Here is an 18,437-nt window from a genome sequence, read left to right on the forward strand (position 1 = left end):
ACTTATCTTTTTAGTTTTCTGCTGCTATTGAAGAGTATAATTGTGCATTAGCAGAGAAGAAATATGTCACTGCTGCTCAGCGTCTGGAAGAGGTACTAAATGCTTTTCCTAAAACATGAACAATTAGTACTGTTTTTGCTTTTAGTAAATTTTGTGTTCATGTGTTGATGATCATTATATAAATATATTGTAATTGCCCTGAGTCCAGATTGACTGTTTTAACAGTGATTCCATTTCTTTACTAGGCACAGAAATGCTTGAAGTTACTAAAATCCAGAAAATGCTTTGATTTAAAAATGTTGAAATCTCTAAGCATGGAGCTCACAATACAGAAACAGAACATACTTTATCACCTTGGAGACGAGTGGCAGAAACTGATTGTGTGGAAGTTCCCACCATCAAAAGGTGCTGCTGACCTCAGGTGGACTGCTTTGCTTAATCTGCCTGATCCAGTTTGGCTTCTGAATATATTCTAAATATTTTATGTTGGTAAATGAGAAGATTTCATTTCTAAATCTCCCAAGTTTATATTATTCTGGGTCCACAAAATGCCCTCACCATACTTCCTTTTATGTTATAACATTGTTTATGTGGAGAAGGTGTGGTAGAGTAGTCGGTAGCAATCTAAAGCCACACTGAAATTTTCCACTGCATTTTAGGGTTTATTCATTTCCATGGGGCCTAATCTCAACAGTTTATCTTGGCTAGAAAGCTTAAAGAAACTGTTTGGTCATTCTCTCTTCTGCTGAGGAAAGAAGTTGGGTCATTGGGCCTCTGGGAAGAGGAGAGGTTTAATTCAATTTCAGTCCTTGGAAATGAAATGGTAATGAAATCTTGGGAGAGAAGTTGTTTTGCAAGTTGACGAAATAGGATTACTATGGACCTTGATTTGATTTATGCTCCTTGACTCTCAGCCTCTCTGCCTGCCTCTGGGTGTGAGCCCCCTTTGATGTCTTGTCTGCATTGAGAGTGAAACCTCAGAGGGTATATGTAAAGGACATGCTATTAAACCTGGTACATTTTTCAACATTGAACCCTGAAATTTAGCCTATTTCAGGGGAAACGTCACAGTCTTCCCATCCCTGCTTTTCTATATTCATTTTGGCCTATTTTAAAGGAAGTAATCTAGAAAATTTTAGTTTCTATTCCTAGGAAGACTGTAAGATTAAGAGAAAGTGAGGGAGAGAGAGAAAAGGTGGCAAGCGTGTTAGGTTCTTTCTTATAGTGTGCCCTACCTGTTAAACTTGTTTGGCAGTCTATTCTTATTACTTGGAACTAAAGAACATAGAAGAGAGACAACAAATTCAATAGGCTGAGCCCTCGATCTTGGGGTTGCCCTTATGAAACTTATTCCTGCAAAGGAGAAGCTAAGCCTACTTATAATTATGCCTGAGAGTCACCCCCAGGGAACCTCTTTTGTCGCTCAGAGGTGTCCTCCTTCTATATGCCACCTTGGTAGGTAAACTCACTGCCCTCCTCCTTATGTGGGACATGACTCCCAGGGGTGTAAAGCTCTCTGGCAACGTGGGATGGGACTCCTGGGATGAGCTGGGACCTGACGTCAAGGGATTGAAAAAACCTTAACCAAAAAGGGGAAGAGAGAAATGAGACCAAGTTTCAATGGCTGAGAAATTTCACACAGAGTTAAGAGGTTGTTCTTATACATTATATACATTTCCCTTTTTTAGTTTATGGTGTATTAGAGTGTCTGAAGGAAAGCATCTGAAACTCTTGAACTATGTTCCAGTAGCCTTGATTCTTGAAGGCGATTTTATAACTATAAAATTTTTACAATGTGATTGTGGAACTCTTGTGTGGTGCTCCTTTTATCCATGGTATGGACAGATGAGTAAAAAAATAAGAATAAAAAATTTAAAAAATAATGGGGGGGGGATAGGGGTAAAAAAATCGGGTAAATTGAAATACTAGTGGCCAGTAAGAGGGAGGGGTAAGGAGTATGGTATGTATGAATTTTTTATTTTTTATTTTTCTTTTTCTGGAGTGATGCAAATGTTCTAGAAATGATCATGGTGATGAATACACAAGTATATGATGATATTGTGAACCATTGATTATATACTATGGATGGCCTGTATGTGTGTGAAGATTTCACAATTAAAATGGGCACATTGTCTTTCCTTTGCTCTTAGTTTGATTCTTTGAGCATACCAAAAAATTATTATCTATTGTATTAGCTAGGGTTCTCTAGAGAAACAGAATCAGCAGGAGATATCTGTAGATATAAAATTTATAAAAGTGTCTCCTGTAACTGTGGGAATGTGAGGGTCTAAGGTCTGTAGGCAAGCCGCAAGCTGGCAACTCTGATGTAATTCCTCAGTGAACTCTCAGGAGAGGCTGGCTGGTCAGCCAAGGGAATGAAAGAGTCCAAAATCCGTAGGGCAGGCTGTGAAGCTGGCGACTCCGATGAAGGGTCTGAACAAACTCCATAGGAGAGGCTCACCGGCTGAAGCAGGAAGAGTGACTGTCTCTTCTGAATCCTCCTTCAAAGCCTTCTGGTGATTAGATCAAGCGTCACTCATTGCAGAAGACATCTCCTTTAATGATTACAAGTGCAATCAGCTGTGAATGCAGCCAGCATAATCATGATTCAAGTCCATGAAATGTCCTCATAGCAGCAGGCCAGTGCTTGCCCAGCAAACAACTGGGCACCACCACCTAGCCAAGTTGACACATGATCCTGACCATGACATCTATTTTAAAGTAATACCAAGGACATTTTTGTCATAATGAATATTTGGTTGCATTAAAGCTGTATTGTAATAAAACCACATATTCAGGAATCTAAGTAGAGAATGGGCTCTGAGAAATAGAGTTGGGAATATCTTGTATTGCTGGGACAGTTGATTTTTTTCTCCTTTTTCTTAGATACCAGTGGCTTGGAATCTTGCCTACAAACAGAACTTCATTTATGCACTGAACAGTCTCAGAAAGAAGAGAAGACCCCTGTGCCACCCTTTACTTCTATTCTCTTGGCATTTTCTATTCTTGGAGAACTACACACCAAACTTAAATCATTTGGTAGGGCATATTATTTTGTTTCATTTAACTGGAATTTTAGAAAGCCCAATGTTAAAGGGATTACAAAAGAGATTACAAAATATTCTCTGGAGAGTGTTAACAGAGGATCATTGGGTTTGGCTTTATCACTCATCAAATGGAATAGTCATAATATTACCCTTTTATTAAAGGCTTGAACCCTCCCTCTCCCCTGCTCTTTTTTTTTAACTAGGTGCTGTTATTTATATGATTTGTTTTTTTAAAATAATTTAAATAAAAAATCTATAGACAGTTGAGAAACTCCAATGAGAAAACCTGCAGAGCATAATTTTTTGGTGTATAATACCATAGTATATGTATTTTTGTCAGTAGGCCATTAAGATCCAATTTTTTATGACATGCTTACTTTTTCAAAGTTTCTTCTAGTAGTTTTTTATGAGAGTTCGTGTGATTTTTCAGGTCAGATGCTACTGAAGTATATCCTTAGGCCTTTGGCCACTTGCCCATCCCTTCATGCTGTGATAGAAAGCCAGCCTAATATAGTCACCTTTCGTTTTGAATCCGTGATGACTGACTTAGAACATCCATCACCATCAGAAGTGTTTGCAAATATCAAATTGGTACTGGAAGTGCTCCAGAAACAGCTTCTAGGTATGTATCCGTAAGGGCAGTTCTTTTATATTTGGGAAAAGTCAATGTTATTTTTTATTTTTTTTAGAATTTTGTGATTTCTTTATTTTTTAAAAAATAGATCAGTCATAGGTTTACAGAAGACCCATGCAGAAAGTACACAGTTCCTATATCAACCCCCCAACACACACAGTTTTCCCTATTATTGCCATTTTGCATTAGAGCACTAACTTTGTTACAATTGATGAAAAAATTAATATAATAGTATTATTAATATATTCCATAGTTTACACTAGGGATCACTCTTTGTTTCTATGAATTTAAAAATTTTTTATTCTGTTAATATATATACAACAAAGTTTCTGATTTTAGTCATTTTCAAATATACGATTCAGTAGTGTTAATTACATTCACAGTGTTGTGCTACCATCACCACCAGCCATCAGTGTTATTTTTAAAGTATTGTTTTAGAGTATACAATTTGAATACACAATGGAAAATTAGGGGGCTAGTAAATTATGTCATAGGAGCAGAAGAGTCACCTTCTTATTTCTTGCTCTACTTCCTTTACTCCTCTGCTCATATTGTCAGGTCAGGTCATCGGTAGTACCCCAAGTTATGTATTTGTAATATTTCAGTTGAATTTGTGGTATTATCGTATTTTGGAATGCATGCTTTAATTGTGAAAGAAACAGAAATGAAGCAGAAGTAAACCAAGTGCTTCTTAAACTTTTCAGTGGGAAAATACCCATTAACTTGAGATAAACAAACTGGGCTTAACACAGGGAATAAATTATATTACAATACAACTTATTAGTAAGATCTTTATATTTTCACTTTAGCCAGTTTCTTTGTTGCTTGAATCATTTTCCTGTTTGTCACACTATTAAAAGTAAAATTTCATGGTGTTTCATTTTAATTCTGTTGATTTTTAGTCCATCTGACTTACCTTCTTTTTGTTTTTCTCACTTTTCTTATTGAATAGTCAGTTTTGCAATGGAGAAAATAAAAAAAGAAATGCTGCTGTATTTGTGTGCCTTCCTCGAAGTTATAAACAGTTTATTTTATATATTAATAATTTATATGTAAATGCAAAGAATTCTTTTTATAGTTTCTTTTAACCTTTTTTTATTGTATAATGTGACATATACACAAATTAAAGAAAAAAGCAATAGTTTTCAAAACACTCTTCAACAAGTAGTTACAGGACCGATCCCATACCATCATCTCAGATTTTTCCTTCTAGCTGCTCCAGAACATTGGAGGCTAGAATAAATAAATATTTCTTTTATCATCACAATTGACTTATTTTTTTCTATTTTGTGAAAAATAACATATATACAAAAAAAGTAATAAATTTCAAAGCACAAGACAAAATTAGTTGTAGAATTAGTTATGGGTTATAATTCCACAATTTTAGGTTTTTATCTCTAGCTGCTCCTCCACTGGAGGCTAAAAGAAATATCAATATAATTAAGCAGTGATACTCATTGAATACTTATTGAATAGTCAGTTTTGCAATGGAGAAAATAAAAAAAGAAATGCTGCTGTATTTGTGTGCCTTCCTCGAAGTTATAAACAGTTTATTTTATATATTAATAATTTATATGTAAATGCAAAGATTCTTTTTATAGTTTCTTTTAACCTTTTTTTATTGTATAATGTGACCCTACCTTCTCTGTATAATTCTACCATCACCTTTGATCTTTCTTCTACTCTTTAGGGGTATTTGGGCTATGCCCATTCTAACTTTCTGATGTTGAAAGGGGCTGTCAGTAATATGGGGTAGGGAGATGGAACTGGCTGATGTTCTGGAGAGGCTTGCCCATCTAGGTTGCAGAACTTATCTGGTCCAGGGACCCATCTGAAGGTTGTAGGTTTCTGGAAAGTTACCCTAGGGCATGGAACCTTTGTAGATCTTATATATTGCTCTAGGTATTCTTTAGGACTGGCTAGAATGGTTTTGGTTGGGGGTTGGCAAGTTATGTTAGGTAACAATGTCTAACTGAAGCTTTCATAAGAATGAGCTCTCCAGAATAGCCTCTTGACTGTATTTGAACTCTCTCAGCCTCTGATACCTTGTTGGTTACATTTCTTTTCCCCCTTTTGGTCAAGATGGCATTGTTGATCCCACAGTGGCAGGGCCAGATTCATCCCTTGGAATCATCTCCCATGCTGCCAGGGACAGTTTCATCCCTGGATGTCTTGTCCCACATAGGGGGAAGGGCAATGACTTCACTTGCAGAGTTGGGCTTAGAGAGAGTGAGGCCACATCTGAGCAACACAAGAGGTCCTCCAGAAGTAACTCTTAGGCGTATCTATAGATAGGTTAAGCTTCTCCACTACATATATAAGCTTCACAAGAGCAAGCCTCAAAATCAAGGGCTTGGCCTATTTATTTGGGTATTCCTAATGTTTGACACAGTATTGGGGTTTCCCTGGTGGTAAAGTTTAATAGTTCCTTATTTTTTTTTCTCATCCTTCATCCTTCTCATATGCCAATACTTTTTGGTTATCTACTTAATATTTTCTAGAATGTATCCAGGTATTACATTAAGCTCTACAGGATAAACGGCCTTCCATCTTATTCTGGGCTCCCTGTGTTTCAATTGTTTAAATGAACTATCCACACAGATTGAGTTAGATTATGTGCTACAGGAAATTTAGGTTCCTGACAAATAAACCTTTCTTCCTTTGGTCTCAAAGAGTAGGTGAGGTTCTAAAATATAGACAATGTCTTCCTTACCCCTGTATTCTGAATTATCTTAATCCCAACCTGATCAGCTTCATTCTTATCTCTAAAGAGATACCAGATTATGCATATATAAAACAATCTCTCACAATCCAGAAATAATAATTACCGCTCTGGACTAAATGTGACTCCTATAAGCTTACAGTGTATGCCCCTGTTTTCTTTTAAGCATTTTCTAAAGGAGACCATGCAATATTTACTGTTTTGTTTCTGGCTTATTTTGCCTCCTTGAATGTTCCACAGGTTGATTCCCAGTGTTGCATGCCTCACGACTTCGTTCCTTTTTGTAGCAGCACAATAGTCGATCATATGTATACACCATCGTTCCCATTCTCCTTCTCAGTGTATCCTTCAGCCACCTGCATTCATTAGGCATCATGTATAATGCTCAGATATACCACATTTTGTTAATCCACTTGTCTGTTGATGGACATTTGTATCTTTTTATAGTCTTGACAGGAGCAGGATCAGTGAAGCAAGTTCAGACTTGCATAAACTATAGAAATCTGAGGTAGTTTTTCTTGTTCTTAGATCTTCACTTAGGGGAGAAATACATTCTTATTTTTATTAGATGTAAATAAAATTGTGTTTCTTAACTATAAAAGTGTAAAGAAAGTATACAAGGGCTGAGAGGAACCAGAGAGGTGATTCAATTCAAGTATCTCTCTAATGCTTGACTCTCCTGTAGAATATTCCTGTCAATTGGTCAGATAGTCAGCTTGAGCGCCCTTGAGAGAAAACTCATTTCCTTTTTTTTTTTTTTTTTTTTTTTCTCTTTTTTAAAGGAAAGACAGAGAGAAGGAAGGAAGGACAGAAGGAAGGAAGGAAGGAAGAAAGGGAAACATCTCCAAACATTTTCCTGTTTTATTGCATTCTGTTTCCCCGTATTTGTTACATGGGCTGGGGCCGGGAATCGAACCGAGGTCCTCCGGCATAGCAGGCAAGCACTTTGCCCGCTGAGCCACCGCGGCCCGCCCTCATTTCCTTTTGAGACTTTTCATCCTACCTTTGGGCAACTTTCAGTACTAAGAAACTTTTTTTGATTGTTTACTTTTTAAAAATTGTTTCTGCTATCCATGTTAAAGGCTATTACCAAAATAGCGGATGTTTAAAATGTTTGTTTAAAGTATATTACCCTTTTTCTAAAAAAAATATTTTTGTTGTCAAATCTTCACACACATACATTCCATATATGGTATACAATCAGTGGTTCACAATTTCACCACATAGTAGCGTATTCAACACTATGATCATTTTTCAGAACATTTGCATCACTCCAGAAAAAAGAAATTAAAAGAAAAAACTCATACATACCATACCCCATACCCCTCTCTTTCATTGACCACTCTACCCAATTTATTTTATCCTTTGTCCCCCCATTATTTATTTATTTTTTTATCCCATGTAGGGGGTGTATTACTCTTTTAATGACTGCTTTACTGATGTTAGTTTTTGTGGAGCCTTACTGAACATGTTTAATTCCTCTTAAACATGATGGACTTTCAGATTTTTTATGGTAGCGGTTATTATTTCCCCTAAATTGTATCACCAGTAAAACATCCTTTGTTTGTTTTTATGACATTGTTTATCCTCATTGCCCTCTTGTGAATATATTCCATTTTTTCTGTATTTCTCTTAACATCAGATGTATAACAAAGTATTCTAGGTATAGCCTGAACCATTTCTGAAATGTATGAGAACATGCATGTCCTCATTCTCAGTTCCCTATTTCTGTTAGTATATTCTAAAGCTGTTATTACACAGTTAACTCATTTAATTTAATGTAAATGAAAATCCTTTGTCATTCTTAGTGGAAACTGCTATTCTTTCATTTTTTACTTGTACTTGATTGTTTTGGAATTTATGTTAATCTGCATTAAATTTTATGAGAAAAATTTTGCAATGTACACACTGTCCTTTCTGTTTCATGTTGCATGCATAATTGATAACCATGTTTTCTTAAGTCAGTGATAATACATTTGTTACCTGGGGTAGGGCCATAGTCAAAGGGTGCCTCGGGGCCCTTCAGTAGAAACCTTTTTCCAGTTTGTCATTGGTCTCATTAATCAGAATTCAACATGTTACTGTATTTGTAAGTTTTCATAGTACCTAGGATATAATATCTTCAGAGCAGAATACAGCTTATTTAGTGTAGCTAGGTGCTCTTCTAATTTTTTATACATCTGGTTTTTCTTATACCATTTATTCCCTCCCACTTTGGTTCAGAAATCATTGTCTTTGGCAAAGAGGAAAGCAAAGCAGAAGTTTAGGAATTCTGTATTCTCTTTGAAATCCATGAATCAACATCTTCCTTCATCTTCCTGATCTAAATATAGTCTAAAAATCGTTTTTTAAGTCTATGGTTCTCTTTGGAAGCCTCTACTTTCTTTGGATTTTAGTTTTTCTAAACTTTATAAAGGCTTTTCCCCTCCTCCTATGTTTGTCTTTGGTTACACGATCCTCCTTCCATTTTTTGACTGTAGTTTTTTATTCCAAGTTTTTTTTTATACCAAACACAAAACTTTTAAAAGAGGAGAAAGAAAATTCTTTTGGAAAGAATTGGCAAAATATGAAAACTTTAAAATGACTATATCCTTTAAACCAAGATTTCAACTTCTAGGAGTCTGCTCTAAAGAAATAATCTTAAGTATGTAAATCCCTTATGTATATGTCTACCATAATGTCATAATATTGAAATCCTGGGGAAAAATTAAATCTTAAAGAATAGTGAAATGATTAATCTATATGATGGGCTACATTGCATAATAATAAATTACGCTTTATTGAATTTTCTTTTAAGATTATGATTAAGACTCAAAAAAAAGCCAGCATCAAACATTATATTAAAAAATGTGGGCGGGCCACAGTGGCTCAGCGGCAAGAACGCTTGCCTGCCATGCCAGAGGACCCGGGTTCGATTCCCGGTGCCTGCCCATGTTAAAAAAAAAATGAATAACCTTATTTCCATTAAAATCATTTATAAGTCAGGAAATCTCACTATCACTTTTACTCTGTGACATTGTTTTGGAGGTCATAGCTGGTGCAATAAGAAAACAAAAATATGGATATTAAAGAAAAGAGGTTATCTTTTTAATGCAAATAATGTAATTGTATATCTAGAAAACAAAGACTCTCCTAAGACTAATTAATAAGATAATTTACTAAGTTGTCTGGAAAGCACAGCCAGCCAGTCAGATCCAGTTCACACTCATTGAGGAAAACAGTTGTCCTGCTCTTAGGTCCTGAAAATATAGTAGAAGCAGTTTTAGTTTTTTTAGCCAGGAATCTTGTTTACAGTCTAACTAAAAAAATTGGATTAAGCATGGACTTCAAAATTGGTAGCTTCTCTCTAGACTAGCAGTAGTCAGTTATAAATTAAAATTTGAAAACTATCTTATTTATTTTTTTTTTTTTTGAATTTTTTTTTTTATTAATTAAAAAAAGAATTAACAAAACAATTAGAAATCATTCCAATCTACATGTACAATCAGTAATTCTTAATAACATCACATAGTTGCATATTCATCATTTCTTAGTACATTTGCATCGATTTAGAAAAAGAAATAAAAGGACAACAGAATAAGAATTAAAACAATAATAGAAAGAAAAAAAAACAAAAAAAACAAAAACAAAAAACCTATACCTCACATGCAGCTTCATTCAGTGTTTTAACATAATTGCATTACAATTGGGTAGTATTGTGCTGTCCATTTCTGAGTTTTTATATCCAGTCCCGTTGTACAGTCTGTATCCCTTCATCTCCAATTATCCCTTCTCTTTTTTTTTTTTTTTAATTAACGGAAAAAAAGAAATTAACCCAACATTTAGAGATCATACCATTCTACACATGCAATCATTAATTCTTAACATCATCACATAGATGCATGATCATCATTTCTTAGTACATTTGCATTGGTTTAGAAGAACTAGCAACATAACCGAAAAAGATATAGAATGTTAATATAGAGAAAAAAATAAAAGTAATAATAGTAAAATCAAAACAAAACAAAACAAAACAAAACAAAAACCTATAGCTCAGATGCAGCTGCATTCAGTGTTTTAACATGATTACTTTACAATTAGGTATTATTGTGCTGTCCATTTTTGAGTTTTTGTATCTAGTCCTGTTGCACAGTCTGTATCCCTTCAGCTTCAATTACCCATTGTCTTACCCTGTTTCTAACTCCTGCTGAACTCTGTTACCAATGACATATTTCAAGTTTATTCTCGAATGTCCGTTCACATCAGTGGGACCATACAGTATTTGTCCTTTAGTTTTTGGCTGGATTCACTCAGCATAATATTCTCTAGGTCCATCCATGTTATTACATGGTTCATAAGTTTATCTTGTCTTAGAGCTGCATAATATTCCATCGTATGTATATACCACAGTTTGTTTAGCCACTCTTCTGTTGATGGAGATTTTGGCTGTTTCCATCTCTTTGCAATTGTAAATAATGCTGCTATAAACATTGGTGTGCAAATGTCCGTTTGTGTCTTTGCCCTTAAGTCCTTTGAGTAGATACCTAGCAATGGTATTGCTGGGTCGTATGGCAATTCTATATTCAGCTTTTTGAGGAACCGCCAAACTGCCTTCCACAGTGGTTGCACCCTTTGACATTCCCTCCAACAGTGGATAAGTGTGCCTCTTTCTCCGCATCCTCTCCAGCACTTGTCATTTTCTGTTTTGTTGATAATGGCCATTCTGGTGGGTGTGAGATGATATCTCATTGTGGTTTTGATTTGCATTTCTCTAATGGCCAGGGACATTGAGCATCTCTTCATGTGCCTCTTGGCCATCCGTATTTCCTCTTCTGAGAGGTGTCTGTTCAAGTCTTTTTCCCATTTTGTAATTGGGTTGGCTGTCTTTTTGTGGTTGAGATGAACAATCTCTTTATAAATTCTGGATACTAGACCTTTATCTGATATATCATTTCCAAATATTGTCTCCCATTGTGAAGGCTGTCTTTCTACTTTCTTGATGAAGTTCTTTGATGCACAAAAGTGTTTAATTTTGAGGAGTTCCCATTTATTTATTTCCTTCTTCAGTGCTCTTGCTTTAGGTTTAAGGTCCATAAAACCGCCTCCAGTTGTAAGATCCATAAGATATCTCCCAACATTTTCCTCTAACTGTTTTATGGTCTTAGACCTAATGTTTAGATCTTTGATCCATTTTGAGTTAACTTTTGTGTAGGGTGTGAGAGATGGGTCTTCTTTCATTCTTTTGCATATGGATATCCAGTTCTCTAGGCACCATTTATTGAAGAGACTGTTCTGTCCCAGGTGAGTTGGCTTGACTGCCTTATCAAAGATCAAATGTCCATAGATGAGAGGGTCTATATCTGAGCACTCTATTCGATTCCATTGGTCGATATATCTATCTTTATGCCAATACCATGCTGTTTTGACCACTGTGGCTTCATAATATGCCTTAAAGTCAGGCAGCGTGAGACCTCCAGCTTCGTTTTTTTTCCTCAAGATGTTTTTAGCAATTCGGGGCAACCTGCCCTTCCAGATAAATTTGCTTATTGGTTTTTCTATTTCTGAAAAATAAGTTGTTGGGATTTTGATTGGTATTGCATTGAATCTGTAAATCAATTTAGGTAGGATTGACATCTTAACTATATTTAGTCTTCCAATCCATGAACACGGTATGCCCTTCCATCTATTTAGGTCTTCTGTGATTTCTTTTAGCAGTTTTTTGTAGTTTTCTTTATATAGGTTTTTTGTCTCTTTAGTTAAATTTATTCCTAGGTATTTTATTCTTTTAGTTGCAATTGTAAATGGGATTCGTTTCTTGATTTCCCCCTCAGCTTGTTCATTACTAGTGTATAGAAATGCTACAGATTTTTGAATGTTGATCTTGTAACCTGATACTTTGCTGTACTCATTTATTAGCTCTAGTAGTTTTTGTTGTGGATTTTTCCGGGTTTTCGACGTATAGTATCATATCGTCTGCAAACAGTGATAGTTTTACTTCTTCCTTTCCAATTTTGATGCCTTGTATTTCTTTTTCTTGTCTAATTGCTCTGGCTAGAACCTCCAACACAATGTTGAATAATAGTGGTGATAGTGGACATCCTTGTCTTGTTCCTGATCTTAGGGGGAAAGTTTTCAATTTTTCCCCATTGAGGATGATATTAGCTGTGGGTTTTTCATATATTCCCTCTATCATTTTAAGGAAGTTCCCTTGTATTCCTATCTTTTGAAGTGTTTTCAACAGGAAAGGATGTTGAATCTTGTCGAATGCCTTCTCTGCATCAATTGAGATGATCATGTGATTTTTCTGCTTTGATTTGTTGATATGGTGTATTACATTAATTGATTTTCTTATGTTGAACCATCCTTGCATACCTGGGATGAATCCTACTTGGTCATGATGTATAATTCTTTTAATGTGTTGTTGGATACGATTTGCTAGAATTTTATTGAGGATTTTTGCATCTATATTCATTAGAGAGATTGGTCTGTAGTTTTCTTTTTTTGTAATATCTTTGCCTGGTTTTGGTATGAGGGTGATGTTGGCTTCATAGAATGAATTAGGTAGTTTTCCCTCCACTTCGATTTTTTTGAAGAGTTTGAAGAGAATTGGTACTAATTCTTTCTGGAACGTTTGGTAGAATTCACATGTGAAGCCATCTGGTCCTGGACTTTTCTTTTTAGGAAGCTTTTGAATGACTAATTCAATTTCTTTACTTGTGATTGGTTTGTTGAGGTCATCTATGTCTTCTTGAGTCAAAGTTGGTTGTTCATGTCTTTCCAGGAACCCGTCCATTTCCTCTAAATTGTTGTATTTATTAGCGTAAAGTTGTTCATAGTATCCTGTTATTACCTCCTTTATTTCTGTAACTATCTTATTTTTAAAGATGTAATCTATGAAATACTCAAAGACAAATTTAGCAAGAAAGGAGAGGTTACATGTGAAGAAATCCATAAAACTTATTGAGGGCACAAGTAAGACCTGAATAAAACAGTCTCATAAAATTTTCAGTTTGTTCCAAAATAATGTATAAATTTAATACATTCCAATCAAATTATATATATTTAAAATGAAAAAATTACAGCTCAAATAAAAATATATTTGTGAGAAATGATGAGAAAGATTTGAAGAACACTAGTGGGAGATTTTGTAATTAAAACTATATATTCTTGGCACAAGATCATTGGAATGTAAGAGTTCAGAAGTAGAGCCAAGTATAAATGAGAACATAGTATTTGATAAAAGTCTCGTTTTACTGGGGACGATAGGTTTTTTTAGAAAGTAACGTGAAAGTAAAATCTAAAATATGCGTACCTTTGGCTCAGGTATCCTATGTTTTAATTCTTTATAGAAGTAGTATCACAGTATATATGTTTGTATGTCTGATATATATACATACACACTGTAAACAACCTGAATATACATCATTTAAGAAATGGTTTTATAATTTAACAGTTTATCCATAATATGAATATTAAGCAGCTACTGAAAATAAATGAAGTTAGAGATAGGCAGGATCTATTTTTTTTTTCATTTATTATTATTTTTTTCAACATGGGCAGGCATCGGGAATCGAACCCGGGTCCTCTGGCATGGCAGGCAAGAATGCAAGTCATATAATGTAATTGGAAATTTTCTAGAAGCCACCATGTCCCGCCCAGGATCTATTTTTAATAGACTTTTTTTTTTAACATGGGCAGGCACCGGGAATCAAACCTGGGTTTCCAGCATGACAGGCGAGAATTCTGCCTGCTGAGCCAATGTGGCCTGCCTGCATGATCTATTTTTAAGTGATAAACAAGTTTAAAATCTATGACATGAGCCCATTTTTATAAAAGTGAAAAAAAGGAAACCCCTTGTATGAGTATGTATGTATGTTGTATGAACTTAAGGGAAGAAAAATACAAAACACTCATCACGTGAACAGGGAGAGGAGATGCACTTGTAGCTTTTACTTTATACATGCTAGTGATGTTGGACTTGTTACAGTCATGATTTACTTTTTGCCATGGATGATTTTTTTTAGAAGATAGAAATTCCTAAAATTTACCAAGAAACAGAAACTCTGAACAATCAAATAGTTGTAGAAGAACATACAAATAGTTGTAGAAGAAATTTGAAAGGTTGTTGAAAGACTACTTACCACTGAAGAGGGCACCAAAGTTTTTGGCTAAATTCTATCTATTCTTCAAATTACAGATAATTCTTTTGTTAATTGCTGTTTTGGTCCTTAGAAAAAGGTGAAAAGTGTCCTAATTATTTTTTTTTAATTAGCATGACCTTAATACCAGAGCATAATAATGATAGCATGCATACACATAAAACATTATGAAACAATTTTACTTATTGCTCATAAGTGCAAGCATTTTCAACAAAATAATAGTAAATTAAATACCATATCTTTTTAAAGGATGCATTATGATCAGGTTTTATTCTAAAAGTGCGAAGATGGTTAATGTAAGAAAGCTATCAATATTTGACAAAATTCATCACCCTTTCCAAATGAAAAACTAAGTAAAATTTTTATAGAATAATTTTTAAAAATTCTTTATAATGGTAACATACAACACAGAATTTTGGATTTTAACCACTTTAAGGTGTACAATTCAGTGGTATTAATTAGATTCACTGTGTGCTATTACGACACCATCCATTACTGAAACTTTTTCATCACTCCATATGGAAACTACATCCATTTAGCAATAATTCCCCAAGAATAATTTTACTAGTATGGTGAAGTGTTTATGATATGATCTTAAGAAAAAAGAAAAGAATACAAATGATTTATACAGGGTGATTGTACCTATGTATTATACCTAGCTTTTCCTTTGTGTTATACCTAGCTTTTCCTTTTCTGGGATGTGTTCTTTACATCCATTCACAAACCTTTATAGAGCTTGGTATTGTGCCAGCTGCTTATACTGCTTGACTATAGTGATACCTATATTTAGGTATCACGACTTAGAGCAGCACCATACAATAGAAATTGTGCACTTGTATGTACATTATATGTAATGCAAGTCATATAATGTAATTGGAAATTTTCTAGAAGCCACATTAAGAAAAGTAAAAAGAAAAATGTGAGATTATTTTTTTTATTTTATTTTATTTTATTTTTTTTTTATTAATTAAAAAAAGAATTAACAAAACAATTAGAAATCATTCCAATCTACATGTACAATCAGTAATTCTTAATAACATCACATAGTTGCATATTCATCATTTCTTAGTACATTTGCATCAATTTAGAAAAAGAAATAAAAAGACAACAGAATAAGAATTAAAACAATAATAGAAAGAAAAAAAAACAAAAAAAACAAAAACAAAAAACCTATACCTCACATGCAGCTTCATTCAGTGTTTTAACATAATTGCATTACAATTGGGTAGTATTGTGCTGTCCATTTCTGAGTTTTTATATCCAGTCCCGTTGTACAGTCTGTATCCCTTCATCTCCAATTATCCCTTGTGAGATTATTTTTGATAATATCTTATTTAATGCAATATGTCCAAAGAACTATCATTTCAGTATATAATCAGTATTAATTATTGACATTTTTTAATACAAACTTTGGAATTTGGTGTGTATTATGTACTTATAGCTCTTCTCAATTTGGATGCAAATTTTCCTCAGAAATTCTTGATCTGTATTTACATTTCATAAAATTGAGAAAGTAGAGTCCATACCCAAATGTTTGAAACATACTTAAAGATACTTTAAAACTTTTCTAGTGACTGATTATCAAAAAAAAAATTTTTTTTACGTCCACATTTACAAATTTCCTTTAGAAGAATTGATTTGACTTTGAAGCAAAAATGTACCAATTTTAAAACTATGACTGAGTTAAGTACATTCACTAACTCATATCAAATTAATATTATTAATATAAAATTCAAAGTGGTATTACATAAATTGAAAGAGAGCTCTAAAATTACCACTATTATAAAACATTCAAGTTGGTATTTTTTGCAGTCCATTTACATTGCTGTTTACAATAAATAGCCTCTCCATGTTTAGTCTTTCTAGAAAAATGGATAAAAATGTTATCCATAATGATTTATATTATGAATAGGTGTAACTCCAATATAAATTATCTTACCTGTTTAGGTAGGTCAGAAATAAGCTTTTCCTTTTCTTGGAGCTGCATATGCAGTATGATGTCAGTAAGAAAACATAATTGCATTGCCTTTTTTGTTGTTGTTGTATGCTATATGATGGGGGTCACATTTTCTTCTTTTTCCATGTGAGCATCATGTTATTGTAGCACCATTTGTTGAATTTTTGTTTCTTTGGTTTTTGTTTGTTTATTTGATTTTTTGGAAGTGCGTGGTTCAGGAATCGAACCCAGGTCTCCTGCCTGGCAGGTGAGAATTCTACCACTGAACTACCCTTGCACCCCTGCATTGCCATTTTTTATCTTTGATTATTGAATACTTGGCAAGCCCTCATTTTGTTTCAAGAAAATCTTGATGTTAACGGTGCAGTAAATCTTTGTAAAAGTTTTCCAGCCTTAACTAAGGAGCATTGACAAGGGACATGTGATTATTGCATTCATTGCCTTCTATTTCTTTCAACAATTCCATAAACCAATGATAATTTATAGTATTTGCATGTATATATATTGAGCGATTTTAACAACTGTGTCTGTGGCACTTTTCATAGCATCTGTTTCAAAATATGTATCATGCAGTGGAGTGAAGCATTAAAACAATCATTAGTTTCTTATTTTAAAATTCCATTAAGTCTGGATTTTTGATCTAATTTAGTTGAAGCACTGTGTTTGTTGTAATAGAAACCACTTTTTTCTTACCTAGCTGAAAATCTTTGGCAAATGTAAAAGATTAAAAATATCTGTGAACTTCTCTAATAAAAAATTATTGAACAGCTTTGATCTTCTCATCCATGAGTTGACACTATTTCTTTGTAAATTTAGAAGTCATTTTAAACAAATGTACCCACATTATCATCTAAAGCTGAAGAAATGTACTTGCAAATTTTCAGATTTGACTCAATTGAAGCTTTGGTATTCTTAGAAAGATCTTACATTCCATGGACAGTTGTTTGGTGGCTTAGTTGAAGACGTCTACATATTATAATACATGTTTTTTTTTAGTATTTCTCATGATTTTCTAATAAAGTTTCTGTAGCTGAAATTTCTTCTACCATCTCTTTATCTAAAAATGGTTTTCTTTTTCGTGCAAGAATCCAAGTCCTATTTTAGCTGGCCCAAATTGTAAGGTCAGATCCTGTTCAAAAATTACATTGTTTTGTGTTGGACATTTAATTGATTTCACCTGACAAAATTTATTGTTTTTTTTTTTTAAAGAAACTTAACAAATTCACAGTATTTCTTTACTGTTCATAGTACTATTTGCTTCTGAGACATCTTCACTCGATTTTGCATCAGAAGTGTGCTTTTATACCTTATTTCTACAGACGTTAATAGAGTGTATACGAATCATATATAAATAATTGTGTGAAATGCTTTGTCCCACACAGTCAGTTGAGATGGCTGTAAAATTGTCTGTGCTGTTTTCTTTCATCTTTAAAAGTAAAGGATTCTAGAAAACTAGGAAACTTGTTAATATATCAGAACTGTGAATGGTTTCTCATTTAATATTTTTTTCTTTTAAATTCAGATTTGCCTCTTGACACTGGCCTAGAAAATGAAAAAATGTCTAAGATCATATTGACCGAGATGCTTGGTGACATGATCTGGGAGGATTTGTCTGAGTGCCTTATTAAAAACTGTTTGGTTTATTCTATTCCAACAAATAGCAGCAAGTTACAGCAGTATGAAGAGGTAAGAACAAGAGATATCAAAGAAAATTTTGAGAGATTATAGATTTTTATTGATGTCTTTTGTTTTTCCTTGGAGATATTTTGTTTTTTAGTTATATCTTTAAGACAATTATTAAGGAATGGAGGTAAATTCTCCAAACTGCATTTCTCTCCTGGCTTCCTTCCTCTGACTGAGGAAGTATGTTTTCTGGTTAAGTATATTTTTGTTAGTAACATACTTTTGAAAAACAATTGTTCTTTTATACTTGTACCAG

At 33.8% G+C, this 18,437-nt stretch overlaps 1 protein-coding gene across 1 annotated transcript in view; it reads left to right on the plus strand.

Moving 5' to 3' along the window:
- The window catches only part of ZW10 (zw10 kinetochore protein), a 43,140-nt gene that overhangs the window by 7,243 nt on the left and 17,460 nt on the right, over positions 1–18,437 (plus strand). The window contains exons 4-8 of the mRNA XM_077112892.1: positions 15–92; positions 246–405; positions 2,887–3,039; positions 3,478–3,669; positions 18,021–18,184. Of these exons, the coding sequence (XP_076969007.1) occupies positions 15–92; positions 246–405; positions 2,887–3,039; positions 3,478–3,669; positions 18,021–18,184 (747 nt within the window). The remainder of the gene's footprint in view (positions 1–14; positions 93–245; positions 406–2,886; positions 3,040–3,477; positions 3,670–18,020; positions 18,185–18,437) is intronic.

This window comes from Tamandua tetradactyla, chromosome 8 (assembly GCF_023851605.1).
Source record: "Tamandua tetradactyla isolate mTamTet1 chromosome 8, mTamTet1.pri, whole genome shotgun sequence".
NCBI classification, from domain to species: Eukaryota; Metazoa; Chordata; class Mammalia; order Pilosa; family Myrmecophagidae; genus Tamandua; species Tamandua tetradactyla.